The sequence below is a fragment of the Falco biarmicus genome, chromosome 6 (assembly GCF_023638135.1).
Source record: "Falco biarmicus isolate bFalBia1 chromosome 6, bFalBia1.pri, whole genome shotgun sequence".
In the NCBI taxonomy this organism is placed as follows: domain Eukaryota; kingdom Metazoa; phylum Chordata; class Aves; order Falconiformes; family Falconidae; genus Falco; species Falco biarmicus.
In genome coordinates this window covers 64,768,163-64,789,617 of record NC_079293.1, presented here as the reverse complement: position 1 = coordinate 64,789,617, position 21,455 = coordinate 64,768,163, and the positions used below count along the sequence as shown (strand labels likewise).

The window sequence follows — 21,455 nt, the reverse complement described above, 5'->3', positions numbered from 1 at the left end:
CTGTTAAGGAACTGCAGCTTCAGTCGCTCCTGTTTCTGGCTGGCTTAAGACTGGTCTGCTTAGGACATTAGTTTTTGTCTTTTTGTCCACAGATACTGGCAAAATAATCAAACCTGGTCAGCTCAGCTATATGTCTATTAAAACAGAAAAAAAAAAATGGTAGGCAAGAATTACGGTAGGCAAGATGACAACAAAAGACCAGACACATGTGAGTGAGAGTTGTCATCTCTTATTTCAGTTGGTGTTCAGGGCTCACGTGAAGCCATGAAAACAGTCTAGTTAGTCTCATCACTCAGAACCTAGGCAAGGAAATCCTTTGGTATTACTGGAGATTGCTGTGGTCTCAAAGAAAGAGTTGTATAAATCTCACTCTGTCCTGCTCCCCTTCCCTCTGATGCTAGTATCAAACTAACAGAACCACACACATCTTGCATGACACATGTATTCAATACAGCCAGAGCCTTTCTTGTCTTATCATCAGATCTCACCCAGAGGCCTGCTTCACAGGAAATGTTACTTAGAACATATTTGATGCAGCTTTGTCTGCCCTGGAAGAAAATCATCTCATCTCTCTAAACCATGCTCAATTGTATTTCTTAGTGTTTTAAAAAGCATTCATTTTCAGACTCATGTAAGTGTGAAAAATACCAGCTCAGAGGGAGAACTTAGTGTTCCCAAAGTTGGTAGAAGAGTCTCGCTGTTCTGATTTCAGGCACTATTTTTAACAGCTATTTTTAATCTCTGAGACTAAGCATTCAATCCATTATTACTGCTTTTGAATTGCCCTCCTCTATGTTTCAATTTTATGTTACGCAAAACAGTCTACTGTGACCTAACGAAAATACATACACTAACTGAAAAGATACCAAAGAACTAAAGTGCTTTGTAAAGACTATTCTGCTTTTGTGAAGCGTAAGGAAAACTGAATCTTACCTGGGAGCCTCTTGTTAACACATGTAAGAACTGAATGCCAAAAAGTCTTGCCATTTCACTTGTTCTGTCAATCAAATCCAGTTTGTCTAATAACTGGAGATTCCCACGGACCCGGCTAACATAATGATCAACCATTTTCCATCTGTGAAAGTGAACAACTCGTTATAAACAATGAGGAGAGTGTTGCTCTTTCTACTAAGAAAAACGTGTTTTTATGACAGCTTGTTACAAACCAGCAAATAAAATCTCCCCTGGGACATTTTTGTATGGCTCTTTCAAAAATGTGGCACACACAAGCATACACTTACATATGCTGAAGATACTACTGTTAAGGTATATCTCAGTAACATGCTATACCCTGTTTCCCTCACTGCCCCTAAAGGATGAAACAGAAACGTCAGATTCTCCTCATCGGTTGAGGTGGGTTTTTTAACCAAGTGGACTTTTGTGGAGATATCCTTCTATATTAAGAATACCTATCTCAGTTGGACAGAAATCTGTAACTTCAGCACTAAACCAAGTTTCCACCTAGTTGAAAAGTACTTAACTTGTACAGAAATTATATGTATATCATGAAAGACGTTCACATCAATACTCAAGTTTTATGAATTGTTCGTATCACACAATACCACATCACTCCAAGGCAGTAAAGGCCAGTGTGCTGTGTGTCATTTAAAGGTATTTTTAAGCAGCTATAGTTTCTGTCTTTACACCTTGCAAACTGCTCTGTGCTATTTTTAAGGCTAGCTTGGTTGATGTGAACCTGACAGTTCACAGAAGTCCTGATGAATAGTATGCACAAAATAAAGACCTTACAGAACTTCAAAATAGCGTACCTATTCAGATATGTTGAAACTGTAACTGAAAAATTGCTTTTTGTGCATTTTAAAGAGAAAAATACACAAAGATGAAATACTGAATTAACTACACAACAGAACACAGCAGAACAACTGAGTAAATAACCTCATGTTGCTGCACACAGACTGCTCTAGGACCCGAGCTAAACTGATTATTTCTTCCTATGCTGACTTTAGCTTATACCTATCCAATGTTAAGAATGCGACCTTAAAAATAACAAACCAAATGGATTAATAAATTATTACCTGTAGACATCTGCCTTATTATCAAACCAATCAGACAGAACTCGGAAAGTAAATAAGGGAAAACGGTGATGAAGAACATGAAAGCCCACGTTTTCGAAAGTGTAATTCATTAGATTCACCTAGAAAAACGCAAAGCACTTGTTAATATTCACGATGTTCTTCATAGTCAAAGAAATAACTACTTTTTAAAAATCATAACAACTAAATTTATTATTTTTTTCTTAGTATTCTTTGTTACAAACGTAAACATTCATACTTAGAAGTCCCTAACTATTTACAAGTCAGGAAACAATATCCCTCGTCAGTTCAAAAGAATATGTGGTATTAAGTAGATCACAAAGATCTGATCTGAATTTGGCTAGAACAAGCTTTGTAAAGACTGAGCCATTTGAGTATTAAATGTAAGGTCATAAACAGCAAAACAATGAGTAAGCCCAACAGCTTAAAAAAAAGTTCAAGTTATTTAATTTACTAAAAGCACCATACTAGACTAATTGCTAAAATAGGGAAGTTGTTCTCAAAATGCACAAGGAAGTGAAAAGGAATATCATTAAGAAACATTACTGAAAGATAACGGCTTCAGTATTTTACATTTTAGTGATATGCAAAATCCATTCTCAAAGTGGCAGACTGCTCTATTTGAAGAAGTGTACACGAATAAAGCAAAAAGTTACAGAAGTTAAACAAAATTTTCAACGAAGTCTACAGTAAGTTAAAAATCCCAGTAAGTCCAATTAACCTTTTACAAATTTTACCTCATTTCTCATCATTCTCCAAATATTTAAGATAATTCGCCCAACAATATTTATTTCACTCATTGTATCCGATCCATATTCATCCAGCTCAGTCGCAAATCTGTTCTCTTTCTTTTCATCTAAAGACATTAAAAAAGAATATATTCAGACAAGTTATAGGACAGTCAAGACTAAATCAAGCTATCCCTCTTCCAATTTGAGCTCTCTAGAAAAATAAGAATTCGTAAAGACTGTTACTGATTGCACAAGGTTATTTATTTACTGGCCTTCCACACAATCTCTAAATAAAACTCCCCCAGGTTTTTCTTGCGCATCCCTCTGAAGATAACTCTTAACTTTGGTTTCATTGAAATGGTGTCCATGGCAATATATTCTCTGTAGTGAATATATCGGTTAAGCAATGCTGAATGTTAACGGAGTTAGCTGCACGTGCACGCACATTAGTGCACAACATAAAAAAAAAGCGATTTCTGCCCTAAAGGGTTTGTAACTCAAGGCTTTATTGGCAATGATCTTACACAGTTGGAACCAAGTCACGGGAGAGAAAATTCAGTGCCTTTCATACAGTAAAAGCAAACCCACCGCAGTGGGAGCCAGCAGACACGAGTTCTGGATAGCACAAACGGAGAGAGAAGGAAATAGGAAGGAACAAATGCAGAGGCACTCTGAATCTTCCTGTAAGACAGTGGTGACTACAGCACAGGAAAGACACCCTCTTTTGCCATCCTTGGGTTTTTTTCATGCTTTGAAATACCACAACACAAAAGAAGATGGTCTTTCTGGTATATTTCTTGAAACTCTTTTTTTTCAGTCATCCTAAGGCTACAGTTTTGGTATTCTTTCCTGAGTTTACATAGATGTTTTTTAAAATGTACAACACAGATAAAATTCAGTATGAAAACACACTGTATTATTTGATCCTCTGTCTTGTTCCTTCTTATTAGTTTAACAGATGAGAAAGCACTTTGAGGCAATTTCCCCACAATTCTAAATCCCTACCCATTTTTCAACTGTCGGGTGTATACTCTGCCACTACTCACTTACCAGATACCCCTGCACAGTACCCTACTAATAAAAAGCAGGAACTTTTGGACAGAGTGTACAGAAGTGTGGATACACAATATTTTGCAATAATGATCAGAACTGAGCAACTTGTTCTTCAAAGAGCCGTGAAGCACATTTACCCTTGAAGACAGAAGTACAAATTGCCTGAAATTCTGACTGTTGTGAAAGAACATACTACAGATTAACTTTGTATGTTGATCTTTCAAATCTGTATATCAAAATATGATTAAGAAAACCTATTTTGCATTTACTGACCTTATCAATAAATCACAGAGCCTTGACAAAATTTAGCAGACCTTTCATACACAGTATCAAAATGCGTATCACCTTTCTAACCTCCTTATTGTTTCAGATTTTTAAGGAGAGAAAACAGCAATTTCTCTTTTCATGTTTGGATGGGAAAAAAAAACCCACAAGCAGCAGCATTTTTTTTATCCTGCTTTTCTTCTTTTCCACATGCTGGATCTCCTGTGAAAGTAAGGAACTTAAATTTTTCCCCCCTCAATTTTTTTTCTTTTGTTGGAAGCAGAAATTATCAGTTAGTTTTACTTTCTGCAGTGTCACTCTAGTTCTCTTCTGAGTTCTTTAGGAGATACCCTACATTTCTTGAGTTTGCTTCCTGTTTTGCTGGTAGAAACAGGCAACAAAGTATACTGTGATCACAAAGGAGACCCACTGCCCGGATGAACAAGACTCTGCATGTGATGAGCATTGCAAAATTACAAAAACCCTGTAGTGCTCTACAGCTGGTATGGGGAATAGATCACCAGAACCACGTGAGCCTCTTTGGAAGCAAAGTTGTTAAGAAGCAGGACTGGACACTCTTCCTATCTTTCAAGTGCATGAGATGAAATAAAAAGTCTCCTCTCATTCTCTGTTACCCAGTCCCTAACTTTGAGCTGTGATGCAAAGGAGGAAACAGGAGGCCACAGTGCACACACAAAAAATGCCACTACGCACAGGCACAGTACTCACTTCTCTTGTGGTGTGTCCTAATGACTTATGAATAGTTCACTTGTAAATGGCAGAGGCAGCACCAGACTCAGCCAATAAAGCAAAACCAGAGAGAAGTCCAGCTTTCTTTTTGTTAAGTTGAAATCACAGGAAAGGGAAGGAAAAGTACCTTCCATCTTTATTTCAATAGGAGGAAAGAGGAGCATACTGCTTGAAGGAGCACTTCCTGTTCTGAAAATACAGCATGTGAAGAAGGGAGGGAAATATGAAGCATAGGGGTTGGAAAAGCAAGAGGAACATAGATGGGGTCAAAACCATGGACAAGGAGGCCACAAAGCAACAGAGAACACAACACCTGTACGTTTATGGTCATGCATGCAAGCCCACACTTATGGCATGACATTTTTGGGAGGAGCTCATCAGTGTGAACATTTCCTTATCTTTCTCCTGCAGTTCATTCAAAAAAGAATAATTACTTACCTTACAATAACACTAGTTCTTAGAAACATTTTAAGTGTTATGTATACCATTTCTGGGTGTGCATCTGCCGCCTGGCACAAGAACATCCATACTATGAATACCAGTGCTGTGGAGATCATACCTACGTCCTGCATGCCCACTGAAACTTTATGCAGAAAGATGTTAAGGGCTACAACCCTGGTTTCATTCACTAGAACTGAGTTCATGCTCTGTGGGACTTCATAGATGTAGGGAAGAAAGTCCAACTGTGAAATATTCAGGGACATCATCATTAAGAACCATGCTGTTCCCAGAGAAGTAACCTTGTCTTTCTTGAGGAACTCTTCATGTGCACGCCAATTCCAGTAACTTGAACAACAGCTTATGTCATGAAGATGAGTACTATCAAGAGCTTTGCTAATGTAACTTTTGATTCTGCATCAACTACACTGCAGGCATAGCTGTTCTGCAAGACAAGACCTGTGACTCATCCCTTCAGAACAAAAGCAGAGACACATTAGTTAACTGTCCCAAACTGAAGCGGTTGTTCAGCCATACTTCTACAGTACAGCAGTAATCTCTGTGATCTTTGGAGGTTTAAGAAAACGTTGACTGCAACACTGATCATTCCTCTTACCAAAGACGGTGCAAATCTTGAAGCGTAAGGGGTCCAAAGTCCTTCAATACCTCTGAAGACTGTACCCAGAGGCATTAATATTGCAACCATTACATCATCTCAATTTGAGCCATCAGGAGAATTTCATAACAAGGTTCACACAATCAGTTTGTAAAGAACAAATTTTAGACCTTTGTGCTGAAGAAGGAAACTTGTGACCTTTGATGGCCGACCCATATTTAAACTGCTATATGTTCCTGTTTTCATGTATTAAGTACTAAAAAAATTCACCAAGGTCCAGTTGCCAACAACTTTCAACTGAAGATGCAATTTGTACCTATGTTTTCTTGTCCCTGGGAGGTCTCAGACTCAGACCTTTTCTAAACAGGTCACAGGTAATAAAAGCATCAAAAAATTCTGAAGGCATCAAAAGAGTACATAAATATTCAAACCTCAAGGAAGGAGTGCGTGAACGTAGCTCTTCTAAAACATCATGTTCTCCTGGCCAGGCACACAGTATGCCAACATAAAAAATGCTCTTGCTACGCTGCGTAAGCCCAAAGATGCAACTAGCCCAGTATCATGTTCTATCAAGTACCCAGAAGCAGAGACTTCAAGAACAGGGGAAGCAGGTATTGATAATCTCTCTAGAACTCTCCCAGCTTTTAACCTTTTGCAGCTTTCCTGGGCCAAACATTGTTTTCACATATGTAATAGTTCCCAATGGATTTTTCTTCCAATAATTTAACCTCCTCTTTAAGCAACATACACTTTAAGCATTTGTAATATTTCGTGGCAAGGAACTCAACAGTTAACAACCCAGGGATGAAAATTCAACTCTTACTCTATAGCTGCGGCCTTGCTAGCTTCATTTGGTGTTTTCTGGTTCTTGCATTGGAAAAGACTGTGAACAACCAATCCATAATCTCCCTTTACATCCCTCAAGATTTCATAGGCTTTCACCTTTCTCACCCAGTTTTGTCTTTTCTGGTCCTAACTTAACTAGACTACTAGACACATCTGCATTACCCTTCTCACCTTTACCAGTTCTCCTATATCCATTTTGATGAGGGAAAGATTATGGAAGAGGCTAGAATCACAGTATTTGAGGTACAAGCACGCTACAGATTTTAACATTGACATTGTTTTATATTTTCCTTGCTCCATAATTCCTAACATTTCATTTGCTTTTTCAACCATTACTAAGTAGTAGGATCAAGTTTTTAATAGGACAATCACAAGAAAGCACTTCTTATTTCACAGCTATTTAGTTTCTGTACAGATCTTTGGCAGGAGCCCTGACAAAAGCAGCTTTTTCAATTGTTTTGACTTTTAGGATCCTATCTCCCTCATCCACATCATCTTGATGACTGCAAAGAACTATAACAAATTTTTGAACCAGTTTTTAATTTTACAAAGTCATCCTGACTGCTCTCAGGTGCACTACATTTGTCTAGCTGTTCATGGCATTCTTCAGAACAACAGCTTCTATTGATTGGCTAAGTGTAGACACTAGGCTTACCACTCTCCTGGGTAACTTTTCCTCAAGTTTTCAAGAAAAAAAACCCCTCAAACAGATGATCTTCTGAATGTTGGAGGAAAGCTTCAGCACCTGGGCTAGTAAAATTTGCCCACAGTACAAGAATAGCTATTGAAAGTAAGGATTTTGTTACAGAGTTGCTGACCAGGGCACGTGCTGTTCAGGAGCATCTTTATGACCTTGTATCCTAGCCAGAGAAACTCAAATAATGATTATTGTAGGTAACCTGAATACCATACGCATATGACAGAAACAAAGGAGAAGGAAGAGAAAGTTTGGAAGCAGAAGCACCTCCAAGAACTGAAAACTTAACACGTTACTACTGAAAATGAATCTACGTTCATGGATACAGGACACACCCAGAAGTGGAATACACAAAGAATTAAAAAATTCAGAAAACACTGAAAACCAGAATCTCATTGGTATTTCAGATTATTTTTTTACTGTGATTATACCTACAACAACAAAACAGCAACAACAAAAAAAGGTCCATCTGAGGAAATACTCCACATTTATTTTTTTAATTTATTCATAAATTTCTACTTGTTTCTATTGAAACTGAACTGAAACCCCAATACAATAACTTACCTGGCACACGAGAAATCATCTGGCATAAATCAACTTTTAGTGCAGCAGCTCTCTGTAAGAGATAACCCCAGGAATGCATCTGGACTTCATAGCCTAACAAAATGTCTGGGTCATATCTATAGAGGGGGGGAAAAAGGAAAATGAGCTTCATATTTTTTAAGAAAATATTTTCCATGAGTAGAGTATAAACAGGATTTCATTCTAATCATGTTGAGTTTAAAAAAGTAGCAGCCACAATCGGTTTCTATGAAAGCAGCATCTGGACTTTAAAACACACAATCTTTTAGGATCTTCAATATCATTCAACTGAAAATAAATTTAGAAGGAGTATCTTCATTGGGATTTTTTTTAACATACTTTTATTATTTCAATCTTCATAAATAAAGAACAAAATCTAGGTCTAATCAGGTTTTATCGATGGAATCAGGCTGTACTGAGCATAAACTGAAACCTAGCTACCAGCACAAGATGGGTAATAAAAATGTCCTCAAACTTTGTTGTACTATTTTCCTTTATGAAATAGAATTTGCTACTAGGCTACTGGAATGTTTTGCAAATAACAATGTGTCATGCATACCACAGCGTAGCTTATAATAATCAGAGGACACTTCTGGTCATAAATGCTGACTCTTTACTGGGAAAGTTATAATTCACAGTTGAGTGAGAGCTGTCAAAATTGAAACATGGAGAAAAGCAACCGTATTTACTTGTTCTATTTACATACATCTTCCTTTAAGATAACCTTCTTTCTGTAAGATACACAAGACAAATTCATTTTACGCTGTTATTTCATGCCAGGTGGAAAATCTGACTGGCTCAGGTATGACAGGGGAAAAAAAAAAAAAAAAAAGAAGTCAGAATTGTCTTCTGACACAGGCACTGCCTATCTTCCATTTAGGCTCAGAGAAGAGTTGACTGGACAGAAGGACACACAAGGTGGCTTCAAAGTCAAAGCACTGGTAGGAGTTGGCTCGGAAGGAGCCTGTATCACCTACCTTTTGAGTAGGCACTATCAAAACCAGAAGTCATGATCTGGTCACTTGCTGAAGAGCCTAATGATGATTCTCCCAGGCTGGGCAGAAAGATACTGTCCAAAGTAACATCAGATAGCTGTTATTTTTATATCAAAAAAAGAAAAGACGCTTCACAGGGAAGGACATCTGCTTCTTTCAATGCAGCTCAGTCAAGGGGTTTTGAGTTCCAGCAGGCAGGATTCAGTACAACTGAATGACAAAAGGGCAGCTGTCAGGAGGCAGAGGACTGGATGACAGGTCAAGGGTCCTGTACCACAGTCTATGCCCAGCCCCACAACTGGATACAGGCTTGCAGACCTTAGTTTATGGGAGAAGTAGGCAGGGACCTTGGCTTGTGAACAGGGTCTCTGTACTTTCTGCATCCTTAAAGGCATCAAAAAATGCCAACATTCCCTGACCGCTGATTATAGCGGAATACCACTTTCCTGAATTAAAGCTGTATCACAAACATTACAAATAAAGCTTCAGACTATCATCAAAGTCTCTTCCTTCTTGCGTGTCCCAGACAAGGGCAGATGACAACTCTGAAGTAACCAAGTACTCTGAGAATAGATCCAGAAAAGAGCTTCACCACACTTCTGCCATGGACATGAACTTTCCGTGAAAAATAAAGGGAAAAGTATTTGAATCTTCTTACTAAGCATGGCTATCTCTTTATTACAACTTGGGCTTTTGTACCAGCCAGCGGAAGCTGCAAAAATCCCTTTTACCTCCTACTTCTACCTGTGAAGGAATGATTTTCCAAAAATTTTTGGGTAAAGCCAGAGATTCTAAAGCAAGTTTTTGATTTCTAGCATTCCAGATAAAGAACCAGCACTTTGACTTTGCATTTGGGGGGTATTTTGCCATCTACTCTTAATGTAAAAAGAATGATTCTTTGGTTTTGGAGACAGGAAAAGAGTATCAGGCATGGAAGCAGTAAATTTACTCATTTTGGAAGCCTACTCTACCAGCTGTACACACCCAAAGTTACCTGGAACAGTTTATGGACAAATGAATGAAGCTAGCCTGCGGTTCCTACCAGCAGCAGAATCAGTGTCAAAAAGAGTTATGACCACTTGCTGCTCTGCACAACATACAATGACTGCCAACTGAGGTGCTAAAATTATGAATAGCTCCATCTAAGCTTTGAAATAAAAAGCAATTATGTAATGTTTTATACAGTCATAGAATAAATGTTAAAAAAATTAACATATTTCACATTAATTCTTGCAGCTATACTACCCTGGTCCTAGCATACAAAACACTACTGATTATTTAAAATAAAGGAAGTAGTCATTTATGTTCGTATTTGTAAACTGGTGTCACATAATTCAAAATGGAAAATACTTGTAGATTTTACGCAGGGCAAGATGTTATGCAGATGGGTTCCATGACAAATGCAAACATGAATGAGAAACTTGTGAAGAACTTCTTACGTGGTACATAAAACAGTATTCATTGTGCCAGGAACTTGCTTGCTCTTTTAAGCCTGTTCTGAACAGAAAGCACCATGTTGTCTGGAAGTAGCAAGCTGCCATAACTACATTAGACAGCTATTACCTGTGATGAAGGCCAGTTGCTCTGGGTTTCACCTTGCCCAAGTAGTGCATTATCTCCCTCACTTCTTACTTAACCGAATTGTAGTGGGCTATTACATTACTACTGCAAATACCTCTATTTGTATTGCAACCGAATGCAACATTTCATCGATTCATTAGTTAATCTTACTATTCTCTTTTAAGCTAATCAATAAAATTACCTTTGTAAAACATCTGCATATAATCACAAGAACTGTTTCCCTGGTATCCTTCAGATGGAAAGATGTTTTATAGGACAAGACATAAAACCACTGTAGTTTATGATGTTTTAAGATGCATGCATGCATTTTCTTACATAAATAAATTGTACCTAACTTCAATATTATGTATTTCAACACAATTTTATGTAAATTCACATGTAGATTGGAAAACTTATCACTCAAAAGATTAAAAAAAATAAATCAATGTGTAGTTTTGAACTCAGTCTTGCTTGCACAGGCCATTAGGGATTGCCTATAACGGCACATTACTGAGTCATAGTGTATCACTTTACAGTGCATTACTTTGCTTTTCCTTCCCAGCTACACACTGCACATGCATTAAGGGGAGGGCCTCATTTTAACTAAGTTTGGCATCTCAAGTTTTCTAAGCTGGTCTCTTTATTGTCACTGAAGAAAAAGGCCTCTTTGAGTGAACTATTCCTTATATTTTCGCCGACTCTTGTAGAATGAGGTCCTGTTCTGACTATTTAACATACATGGTGATGCGGGTAGACACTGACAACGAAATATAACTGTCTAAGTTTCAGTCACATGACTCTCATACAAAGCTATCTACATGGAAAATCAAGGTAGAGTACCTAATAAATGGTGAATTCAAACCCTACTGTCAATTCCCTGTAAACATAGTCCCTTAGTCTCAGTTTCCTGTATTTAAAATTTGGATCCAAGTGGTATCCTTCTGAAAGCATGAAAAATGATAAACACACCACCAGCAACTGAGTTGCTCAGGTACCGCAGTAAGTTACACATATATGTATTTTGTATGTAGATCTGTAGGCATTCACAATATATGTACAGAGAATTATAATTAGTATTAATAAATTTATGGATGCTTAGGTATTTCCTTAATTTTACAATCAAAATAATTTTTGGTTACGTGTGTCTCTAAATTATCTTTGAAGGAAAACACCAAAGAAAGATTAAATTCAATTCAAACTCCTTTCTAATGAGCAACACTTGGGACCCCAAACTCCTGTGTTACAATATGCGTAAGGTCCATCTTAGGCAAAAGGTTTAACAGACCGATCTGATTTCTTGCACCTAACATGAGGTGCTGCTGTTTCTTGCTTATTGCCTTGCTGCTGATCAACTCGGTCTCAATTCATGCAGCATAAACGCCTTCTCCTGAAGCCAAATGCCATGTACCAGCGGTACCTATGAACCAGTGTGTCACTTCTTGAGAACTTCTGTGGTATTCTTTTTGCTATTAGAGGAGATGCCTGGACCTAAAGGATGACATTATTCCAAACGTGAAAATGAACAGTTAAACCCAAGGTTTAGCTGATGTGTGCTCAACTGAAGTCTGTCTCTCTTTTGCTTTCTCTCTCCTCTTTTCATGTGATACCACAAAGACGACAGGTTGTGAGTTAAGGAGGATGCGTTTTATTTTTTTCATCCTCCCTTGTCACAATTTTTACAGTATACTATCCAGTTGGTCTTCATCATCAGTTTAAGCTGTTTTATTAAAAGAAATTGTAATGAGACCAGCTTTTATACCTGCAAGAAACTAGGAAGTTGTAATACTGATATTTGAAAGCTGCTGGCTAGGACTAACACAACGGGAATAAGAGGTGTGCCTGCCAACATAGTGATCTTTTGTTAAAAGGATGGGCACTGATACTGCTTTGCATGCTGTTGCCAGTCTCTCTGCAAAGATGAAAAGCAGCATTTATGCTGGCAGGATTTAAAGATGACAACATTAGCATTCAACTCGTACATGCTGCAGAGAAAAGAAATGCAATTATTTTCCTTTCTAGCTAAGTTGTATGTGCTGTTATGCCATCTCTTCCTCTTTCTCATTTGGTAATTTTGTGAATGAACACTAAAGCTCCCAGTTATGCCTTCCCTTCTATTATGTGTCTGGTTTTCCTGACTGCTATTTTTCTTCCAGCTAAAATTAAAAGAAAAAGGGGGGGGAAATATTAGGCCAGACCTATGGTACAGACAAAAAAATTAACTGTGCATGGCAGCAGAATGCTTGGTGACTCAAATACACAAATGAAATCTCTTGAAAACATTTTTCCAGTTTGCTTTTGGACAATAAAAATCCATAAAGTTGACACAGGACATTAAGGAAAGATTTCTACAGGAAAACGCCACAGAAGATGATAACGGCCTGGGAAAAGAAGGTTAGATTAATACATCTCTATTTTAAAAAGAAAATGTTGCTGAAGCATTTACAGAAGAACAAATACAATACATTGTATCCTACACAAAGAAACTGACTGGCATCATACTTTACAAGAAAAACATTATACAAAATATTTAAACATCAAGTATTAGCAACTAATTAATTTACAAATGTTTTATCCCAAAAATCTTTAAGAAAAATCCTATAACTGTATATTCTGTTTTTGTACTTCTACCAGAAACTACTTCCACAGGGACAGAGAGCCATGGGTGGTTGGCACATTTCAAGTAGCAGTGAAACTACTACCTTTTTTCAAGCCCATTCTGTTTCCACATCCTCTGTGTGTTACAGAGATGGGGACTGTGCATTCCCACATAAATTCCCCAAATTTTGCTCCTCTCATGTCTGCAGGACCAGCCCTTTTCTGCTACTGGTAGTATCTGCGCTTACAGAAGAGTGGCACAATTTTCCTTAAAAGTGTAGGACAGACCCAAACATTTAATTTCTCTTTCATGGGAATCCACTGCTCCATCAGGCTTGAACATCTCTAGTTTTCCCATTTTTTTTAAATCTCCAAGACAGACATTCTTGTAGCATTCCCTTCCTCCTCCCTTTACCTCCTCCTTCAACAGCCAGCTTTCCTGCATTTTGTACTGACTGGTTTACGGAGCTATGTGAATGTGTTTACTCTTTTTTCTGCCTTTAGGTTCAGACACAGAGGTGGTTCTGTTTTACTTTTTCAAGCAGATAGATTCTTCCAATTTTTCTCCCAACTCATTGCAGCTGACATGATAAAGAGATGGTCTGTTCAGGCAGCATGACAGAATCCTTTAGGACAGCAATACAGGCTCCATCTAAAGAAAAAAAAATATTCCCCTATGACAACTCCAAAGAGCATACAACTTTGTTCTCTGTGCTTGTAGATCAGCCACACTGGCTGCACAGGATGGGAAGGAGGTTGTTTCTCAGGTGCTTTACACCCGTTTTGAACTGAAGTCCTATTTTTTTGTTTATAGCCAGAGGACTGTTTACCAAAGAAGGGAAAATTGGACCTATGTAGGCGAGGCTTCCTCTCAAACTCTAAGATGGTTGTCAGGGTACCAACAACCACTTTAATTATGCTTTTCTTTATTGCAGATCCATACTGGCTGTTCTTCCCTGCCTCCTTCAAACTCACCTCTATGGCTCTTCAAACTGTTTCCTGCCTCTCAATCCTCAAGCAGCTCAGTATTTCAATACCTTTTACAATTAAAGAAAATTCTCAAATTCCCTTTACAATGATGTGATTTCTTTTAGCTGTTTTTCCATAGATTTTGGTAGTCACACTTTTAAGTACTCCCATTTCACAGCTGAATTGCTCTCAGTAATAATCTCCTAGAAATAAAGGTGCTTATTCCCTTCAGTATTTGGACAAATCTGCTAATTTTCAGCACAGATGAAATCACAGATCACAATTCCTGAGAAACAACCAGGTTATCTTCCGGTCTACAGACCTCAAGGTGACTTATTTTCATTTGCCAACTGCCTTGAGTTAATCAGAGACAACATCTAGCAATTCCACTGAAGAACATTCAACCTGGTATTTGCTTTACAGATGCCTAGGTGGAAACACACGTTAATCTTACTGTTGTCATTCAGATCTAGCACACACTGAACAACTTCACAGTGAAGGTGTAACTGAATCCAACTTCAGCTCATCAATTTCAGTGAACTTTCTGGAGCAATACTCATCTTCAATGAGTATGTAATGGAGTAACTTTAGCTCTGCTATAAATAGCGAGATCTGGGAAACACTCTTCAGTGACAAAAGACTAGTCGTGCAGATCAAGAAGAAAACACCAGCAAGCTTCAAAACCTCACTAGTTTATCCCTCTCTGCTTCAGAATCTGTGTCCCTCAATATCAATCAGCGTGTTATAAAGACTATTTGCGTAGATAATCTGGGTTGTTTGTTCGAAGACAAAACACTTGCAGATTTGTGATGAAAAAAAAGAGACTGATGAGTATTGCAGGAAGTTACAAACTTCCCGGGAATTGCCTTTCACTCATCTATGTGCTGTGAACAGTGGTCAAGAATTCTCTATTGTGCTTTTCCAGAATTTACATCTGTTGACAAGAAGTGACAGAATCAACCACCTAGTATTTTCAATAACCAGGACAGAATAAAAAAAAAAAAAAGGGCTAAACAGAGAAGTTGAAGGCTGGAACTTAAAACAAATGAGTACGTTCCACCATTTCACATATTTGAAGTAAGAACAAGAATTAGGCCAACCACCAAGAAAATTACTAGAAATGGGAACAAGAATTCTTCAATTGGACTGCATAAGACAATTCCTCCCACAGCTGAGGTACCCTCTGTTCAGTGCACCAAAAAGTTGATAAAGTCTGTTCATGGTATTGACAATAAAGATTGAATAGATATCCTGTCATCCATTGTGCCAGGAACCTGGAGTTTCATTCTTCCATCCTTCCTTCCAACAGCCAAAGAGGCCAAGAACATGAACCAAAAGCTGGGCACGCTATTTGGTCACAAGAACCTATTATCCTCTAGCCTGATGCATTCATCAGTACATAAGATACTGATAATGGTCCTCTGCTGATAAATTAAGGTGATTTTGAGTTTTGCTCCATGAACCCCAAGTGGTCGTGCTTCTTAAACATGGTCTGATTGTTTTCTTTAACCTATCAGATCTACTATATAGTGCACCTACCAGAACAACTGGAGTACTTAGCTTGTGCTGCAAAAAAAAAACATTAAAAAGAGCAACAGAAGATTGTTTAAAAAATAATTCCCAATTGAAGTTTTCATTCAAGCTGCTTGCTTGTCCATTTTCCATTGAGAAAGACTTACGCAGTCCACTACTTTTTAATCAAGTAGTTTTACCATACTTTTTCCTTCAGTGAAAGCTACTCTGAGTCTAGACACTTGTTTTGCGCTTAAGAAATATAAAACATTTACTTCAGCAAAATTTCTTACTCTCTTTCACCTAGGCTTCGGAAAATAAAGGGGTAAAAAAGCAGCAAACTGAACATGTGGTCCAAGTTTTAAAAACGTATTTGTTGAGAATGCAGCAGAAATCTGATTCCTTAGGTGACATTGCATAGAGCGGGTAGGGAAGTAGTCTAAGACGATGACAGCAGAATGCCTCTCCATTAACAGATTCAATCTTTTATCTTCCAGGAATACAAGTTAACTAACTCAAATTTTTGGAGATAAAGTTGTTGTGTCAAAAAGGCATGCTAGCACAGTGTTGAAAGAGAAGATCTCTTTTGAAGAGATCTCTCAGTCAGCAACCCGGTGATTGGTACATTCCATCTTGAAGTACTACAAAAATTGCATGCTTTTTTTCATTCTGTAATGTCTTCGGTACGTGCAGTTGTAGACTTCTTCTGTTCTTCAGCGATAAATACATATTCTAACTGCTGAGTTCTCTTTCCCATACTCTCTGTGTCACTTTTTAAACTTCCACCCAACTGTTGGGGAATTCTTCGTTTACTGGCAGCTTCTCATTCTCAGTAACTTTCCTAAGTTTGATGGAGCACTAGATTTCCAAGAAAGAAAAATAAAATTATGTTCCTTACCTGAGTTTTGTCTTCTCTGAACAGGGATCTGCTGCTCTGTCAGGACCCACCCTGAGTTGGTTGCATTCAGCAACTCTTTTTGTATTCTGGCTTCATGGGGTTGGTCAAAGTCTTTCTCATCAGAGGTTTTCTGGTTGGAGAGAGAAAGAATTGCAAATGTACTCTGCCTAGTACACACTTTTCTTGTGCCTCTATTCCAGCAGGGTGACTCATAGTTTAAATCCGTTTTATTTTTCCTTGCAATTTTACAGCTTTGCACCTCTGACAGTTGGGTCTGGAGAGACGTCTGTAATTCCACCTACTCGTCAGCCGAGAAGGCTATCAAACAGGCTTCCCAGCCTTGGTGGAGATGGGGAAAACCAGCAGTTTTCCAAGTGTGATAGAGCAGGGGATTTCCATTCAGAGAAGACAAAACTAATGAAGGAAACTGATTTTTCAACTACCAGTTATTTTAATCTGTCCACAGCAGTCTCAGTGCCATGTAGGGTTTATTCTGTCTTGCCTCACTCCCTAGAAAAATGCCTCCCATCTGAGGGGTCTTCTGTAGCTCTCAGCACTGTTAATATCTACTATTCTGAGAGTTTCAGAGTGAGATGTGCAATGAATTCTGGGATTAACAGGAAAGGTTGTATGTTAAAGAACATTACTTATATGGCTGATTAGTTTCAAGACTGTAATTCAGCTGCTTAAGAGGATCTGAACGTTCTTGCTGTCAGAGAAAAGGAAAAGCAAAAAGCATTTTTATTCGAAAGACCACCATGCTTGTCCACTCTAGAAATAATCCTTTGAGGGAAACAACAACAACAAAAAAAAATCAGTATTTGAGAGACTGGCAAGGGTTGAAGGAACTAAATCTGCTGTACCAAGCCTGAAAAATAAAAGCAGAACGTACAGATATGCTACCTTTTTACAATATTCACTACTTCCTGGAAAAGAGTTCTTTCATCAGTAGCGTAACTGACTTCTAGTCCTGTAACTCCAGATCTTGTGAGTAAGGGGGCTTGGTCTCTGCTCCCTAGAAAATAAAGTGAAAAAAAGAAAAAAATCATTACAATTTAGAAGGAATTTCATGACTGCAGTCAACAATATTACTTGAGAACAAAACATACAACTCAAAAGAAGTATGGAATACAACCTATGTTTATCTTTAACATGAATTGCTATCACAATTAATTCCATGGACTTATTTTGTTCCTCCTGGGTGGAAAAGTGTGTTCTTCTCATTTTGTAAAATTCTACCATAGTGGTAATCTTGCACAAATTCTCCGATACAAATAAATTTGTTTCAAGAGAAATGTCACCATTTTACATGTACAGGAGTCCATCTATTAGAAAATTATATTGAGTAAGAAATATTAAAAGACCATAACAGCTCACACAGTGTTTTCATGCAAAATATTTAATTGCTAGCTTAAGAGTAGTGCTTTGCAAAATGCTCTGAAGAATGAAAATGCTACATAACATAGTATAGTTCTTTTTTCAGTACAATTCTTAAACACTGTTCAGTTACTAATATAAATGGAAAAACATGAGCAACTGCTTACTTAGTGCACATTAAAAGTGTCTACATTGATAATGTGAGAATAATAGCTAAATTTGTATGCATGCAAGAACTCAGCATTTGCCTTCCGTATAAAAAAACCTCTTTAAATAAATTATATGCAATACATACTTTGTCTTTTTGGTTTCTCTATACAACAGATACTAGAATCTCTGATTAAGGCAACAATCTGGAGTTTTTAAAAGGCATTCTACTTTGACACATTTTTAAGATCTTGAGAATTAAAAGTGTGCTTTCAGAAATAGATGTTGAAATGAGTACTGCAACTTACAAAGCAATAGTAATACAAAAAGGGGGGAAAAAAAAGGTGTATCGCAACGTCAAGTCACTCCACAGGGAACTCAAAAAAGTTCGAACCCAAAAATATTGACAGCACACATCAATTAAAGCAAGAAATGTCACAATAACATTTAAACACATCATTTTATTTCATTAACAAAAACAGATCAGAAGCTTTTGGTTTTCAAAATATTATTGGACCTCTTTACAGAGAGCTTTTTCTTGATAATTTATCAGTGGCACACACCTAGGGAGCCATAGTGGCTACACTGCGGAAAAATCTCACTTAGTCAAGATCATGGTGATAATTTTTTTAAAGATAGTAACAACAAGCATGTAACACCAGAATAAACTTCACTAAGAATAAAAAGAACTTAGCTTAACATAATATCTACAATACTTTGAAAAATAAACTGGTAAAAGAAGGAGCTGTTGCCTTAATGCTAATTTTTTTTGATAGGTTTTTGTCCACACTTAAATTTTAGACAGTATTTTGTGGTTTAATACACATTCACAATGCCAAAGAAACCCTGAAAGAAAAGAGGACTTTTAAAAAATTTTTTTTGTTTGGGTTTTTTTTTTTTTTTACTAGCCTAAACCAGTGGTACTCAACCTTTAACAGCTGGAGAGCCACTTCTTTATTAAATGGAGTTGTAGAGCACCATAAAAATCAAGTATCAACAGTGTGATTTTTTTTCCATCATGACACTTCAATGTGTGATGATGCTGCCTCAACACCGTCACATATTGATACATCACGACATGACACATCAGCATCCTCTCTCCCAGCAGCATTCTGTCTTCAACCCCTTCTGGCTGCTAGGAAGGAGTGGGGTAGAGGGGTGGAAGGGGCAAAAGGGCGAGTTTTTCCCCATTCTGCCCCACGGCTGCTGGGTGGGAGGTGATCTCTACTCTTACCTGTGGGGGGATCCCAGCAGCTCCTTTTCTTTCCCCCTATGGGAGGGGGAACTTCAGCGACTCCCACACTGCTGGTCCATTTGCTCAGTGCTCCCCGCGCTGCCTGATAGAGTGGAGCGCCGATCAGATGCCTACATTGCGAGAGCCGCCTGTAGGGCCATGAAGAGCCACATCCGGCTCTAGAGCCACAGGTTGAGTATCACTGGTCTAAACAAAGCCAAAAAGGTACAATAGAATAAGGGCCCCTGTTTAGATCCTAAAAGGATCAGATAAAACCACAAAAATAACCCTTAAGTAAAATATAAAACATACTGTCTTGCTTTTAACATTTTCTACTTGTAGCTATCCAGCAACTTGAGTAGGAAACTAAAGGCAGGTTTTCCTCTTTATACTTTTAGAACACTGCAGGGGCTTGTCCACAAGTACGCAAACATAGATATTTTGCACATGTGTATGTTATTTGTGGTTTACAGCCCATGCAATAGTTCTTTGGAAGATATAAGCAGGAAAACTCTGTTTAATACGGCCATTCATCCAACAGTCAACAAGACAAAATTAAATGAGCTAAATAGTAATATAGATACTCGATTATATTTTGCTTGCTACTGTTTGATTACTACAAAATAAGCATTTTTGCAAAATACGTTAAGAAAAAAAGAAATAGGAACCTTGGCTTGAGAGTGTCCTGTCTCTATCAATCACTATAGCACCAGTGATTTCTTTTTTATCGGTATTTGGCAGTGCTGTGTCTGATGAGATGCAATAGAATAAAGCACAGATCGGATCAAACTCTGGGTCTGGTTCCAAATCTCGTCTGGTTCGAGCATGTAACTCCATACTGATGAGGGTAAGGTGTTGGACCTACCGACAAATAAATAGAATAAGTTAGTATGTTTTGGAGCTTTCTTCAAAAAATTTAAGAGAGTATTAGTGCAAATTAGTGCATTGCAGACATTTAAATGGTCATATTATATTGTAACTAAGAGGTTACCTTAGGTAACCTGAAAATTAACAGAAGTAATTAAACATGCATCTCTGGATCTCACTTTTTTGCAAAGAGCATTATCTTACAAAAAAGATTAATCACTTAATACATTTTTAATACTCAATTATTAAAATTCATTATTTGTTTCCAAGTACTACCATCTTCTACCACAAGCAGAAAACACAAACAGAAACGTTCAGCTTCGCATCAGTGAATTCCTGTAATGTTTTCAAACAGCTTTGCATATTGAGCTGAATTAAGTTTCCAGACTGATCAAGAGCAAGGAACACCATTCCTCTTTATTTTCCTTTCCCTCTCTCACCAAAGACGTGCAAACAAGCATGGAGACTAAGTCACTTACAGGGAGATAAGGAGAATACCTAACTTTCCCTTCACTTGCATTAATGAACTTCCACATTATATTGCCATAGCTTTTTGCAGAATGGTTTCCATTAAGAAAATGCTAATCCCTATATATTGTACAGTTGTACATACTGTACAGTTTTGACTCTACAATAAGTACTGTAGTATTTAATACTGTTTCATCACTGTGTTGTTGCTCTGTTGTCTTGCGTAATATACTTGACAGTGTGGACTAATGGGCAGGCTGGAGAGATTACAAGGGCAAAGTTACAAATATTTCTGAATATGTAAGCTGCCCTGGGGTCAGCATCATTTCCTCTAGATTTGCATCCTAAATCGCTACAGCAGCCATCACTGAAATGAAATTTTACTATCAAGCTCCATCTCAATTTCCTGCAAAATCATGTTTCTTGTGGCTTCTCCTATGTCACCTACTCAGTGCACAAAACTGCTACCTCCCCATCTCATCTGTAAATTTGTCAACAGCTGCTTTCAAGCCACAGATGTGGTGACTGTCTGGGAGCACATACATGCTGGCTGACCAATTAGCAGCCCAACACAGTAGTACTGTATTCACACTGCATCCCTTTCTCCAGCCCCAATGCTGATCTCTCTTTCCAACACCAACCAGCTATCTACATGAAATATGTAGAGACATTCTCTGAAACACGTACCATTTTGTTAAATACACTAGAAATTGGCCAACAGGTTCAGAAGGTAGCATGTAGACACAATGGGAGGACCTGACTGGGTGATGCCTGATGCCTTGTTTCTTAAGAAAACAATTCA

General features: G+C 37.9%; 1 protein-coding gene across 2 annotated transcripts in view; it reads right to left on the bottom strand.

Moving 5' to 3' along the window:
* REV3L (REV3 like, DNA directed polymerase zeta catalytic subunit) overlaps positions 1 to 21,455 on the bottom strand; it is a 124,789-nt gene that overhangs the window by 16,214 nt on the left and 87,120 nt on the right. For both annotated transcript variants that reach the window (XM_056343093.1, XM_056343094.1), the window contains 6 exons: positions 19,987 to 20,179; positions 17,464 to 17,575; positions 8,014 to 8,129; positions 2,792 to 2,910; positions 2,037 to 2,155; positions 934 to 1,075 (listed from right to left, as the gene is read on the bottom strand). In XM_056343093.1, coding sequence (XP_056199068.1) covers positions 934 to 1,075; positions 2,037 to 2,155; positions 2,792 to 2,910; positions 8,014 to 8,129; positions 17,464 to 17,575; positions 19,987 to 20,179 — 801 coding nt within the window. The remainder of the gene's footprint in view (positions 1 to 933; positions 1,076 to 2,036; positions 2,156 to 2,791; positions 2,911 to 8,013; positions 8,130 to 17,463; positions 17,576 to 19,986; positions 20,180 to 21,455) is intronic.